The 1,923-nt window shown below is 45.0% G+C and overlaps 1 protein-coding gene across 1 annotated transcript in view; it reads left to right on the top strand.

The window, feature by feature from the left end:
* Nucleotides 1–1,923, top strand: part of LOC117948299 (acetyl-coenzyme A synthetase, cytoplasmic-like) — a 21,147-nt gene that overhangs the window by 6,856 nt on the left and 12,368 nt on the right. The window contains exon 4 of the mRNA XM_034877886.1: nucleotides 207–360. Coding sequence (XP_034733777.1) covers nucleotides 207–360 — 154 coding nt within the window. The remainder of the gene's footprint in view (nucleotides 1–206; nucleotides 361–1,923) is intronic.

Raw genomic sequence — 1,923 nt, 5'->3', positions numbered from 1 at the left:
ACACACACACACAATCTCACTCTCACTCTCACATGCACACACATATATACACACAGACACAGACAATTGAAGACACACATTTCCCATGTTATCAAAAGTTGTCCATTAGTCACTAACATTAAGACAAATGTCTCTCTGGGACCTGGACACACACACAAACACACACACACACACACACACACACACACACACACGCTGGTTGTTAGCCTTCTCGTGTTTGTGAGTCGTGTGTCTCTGTGTCTCTGCAGGGGTTTCCCCATCCAAAGGTGCATCATGCTGAAGCACCTGTCCAAAGAATCAGGGGACGCTCCTCTGGGCTCCCAGTCTCCTCCCGCCAAGCGGCCCTGCACCGATCTGCAGGTAGACCATCAACTAGAAACCCAACCTGGGCCGTTCCAGGCCGGGCCAACGCCTCAAACGATAATCGATGCTCAGACGTAAAAAAAATATCTACATTTTAATTAAGAAGCTGTCCGAGCGTCGCTGTTTCAGGGCGTCTGGAGATGGCGCGTTGGGGAAGAAAAAGTTATTTTTTCACAGTTTTTGACGCTTTTTTCAGCGTTTTTGTTCCTTTTCCAAGTGATTATCGCTTTTTTTGTAAGCTTTTGTCCCTTTTTTAAAACATTTTAGTTGTTTAAAAACACGCTTGTGTCGCGCTCAACACACGAACGAGGGAAGGGAAATTTTAATGTAATTTAATTTAACCTTTATTTAACCAGGAAGTCCCTTAAGATTGAAATCTCTTTTCCAAGGGAGACCTGGCCGAGACGGCACACCGGTTACAATTTAAACAGAAATACAGCCGAGTCAACACAAACAAACAAGCATCTCACACAGAGGAACGGAGCAGGTCACATGTGGCATTATGACATGGCCCTAAATCCGTTTAATGGGACTAGATCATTTAGATGGAGCAGGGTTTGCAAGTAGTTCCAAGACCATGGAGCGAAGCAAGAGAAGGCTTTAATAACAGAGGCTGCAGCCACATTTTCATCATTCCTGGAGCCAGAGTTGATCTGTAGTTGTGTCATTTTCATTTATAGGCTGAAAAACCTCTTCTCAGTTTGGGGACACGGTGAAGAAAGAGAGAAAACCTGCACTTGACCTTTTCACTTGACCTTTAGTGTTCAACTTCAGACCAATGTAGAACGATATGCCACCGTAGGATTGTCTAGCAACATCTTGACTATCGTAGAATCGCGGTGTCGAGATAATATCTGTAGCGGGAGCTTGTGAAGATCCAGGATTTAGCCAAAGAATTTGAACATTGCCCCCCCCCCTTTAGATTTATTTATTTATGAGACATTATTCATTCACAAAGAAAATTGGTGTCCTTAAAGGTTGGATTTTACTTAATTTTCTGTATTAAGGCAAGATGTGTTTAGGGTCAGTTTCAGCAGGAAGTTGGTGTTAGAAGTGGTACCTGCTGCACCTTTAAATGTTGTATTTCTGTTTCTCTCCATCAGTCTCATGTTGAGGAAGTTAGAGGCGGGTGGAGGATGTGTTGCATCCACCCGACGGAGGCTGCCTCGGACTCCTCCTCCAGCTGCTCGCATCTCTTCTTCTTGTTGTGCATCTTTTTTACAAAAATCAATCTGGGGAAAAGCTCCTAAAGCTGAACTCCTCACCCCGAGGTCACGTTGTGTTTTTCTTTTAACTGTGTGGTCTTTAATTAGTTTTGTTTTCATAACCAATCCCCCTTTTTCTCCTCCTCCTCCTCCTGCTCCTCTTCCGCTTCCTCCTCCTTTTGTCTTCCTCTTCCTCTTTCTCCTCCTCTTCCTCATTCTCTTCTTCCTCCTCCACCTTCTCTTCCTCTTCCTCCTCTTCCTCGTCCTCTTCTTCTTCCTCCTGCTCCTCTTCCTCCTCCTCCTCCTCTTCCGCTTCCTCCTCCTTTTGTCTTCCTCTTTCTCCTCCTCCTCCTCC

This window comes from Etheostoma cragini, chromosome 7 (genome assembly GCF_013103735.1).
Source record: "Etheostoma cragini isolate CJK2018 chromosome 7, CSU_Ecrag_1.0, whole genome shotgun sequence".
Taxonomy (NCBI): Eukaryota; Metazoa; Chordata; class Actinopteri; order Perciformes; family Percidae; genus Etheostoma; species Etheostoma cragini.
The sequence above is the reverse complement of the archived record's forward strand: the minus strand, read 5'-3'. Positions and strand labels throughout refer to the sequence as shown.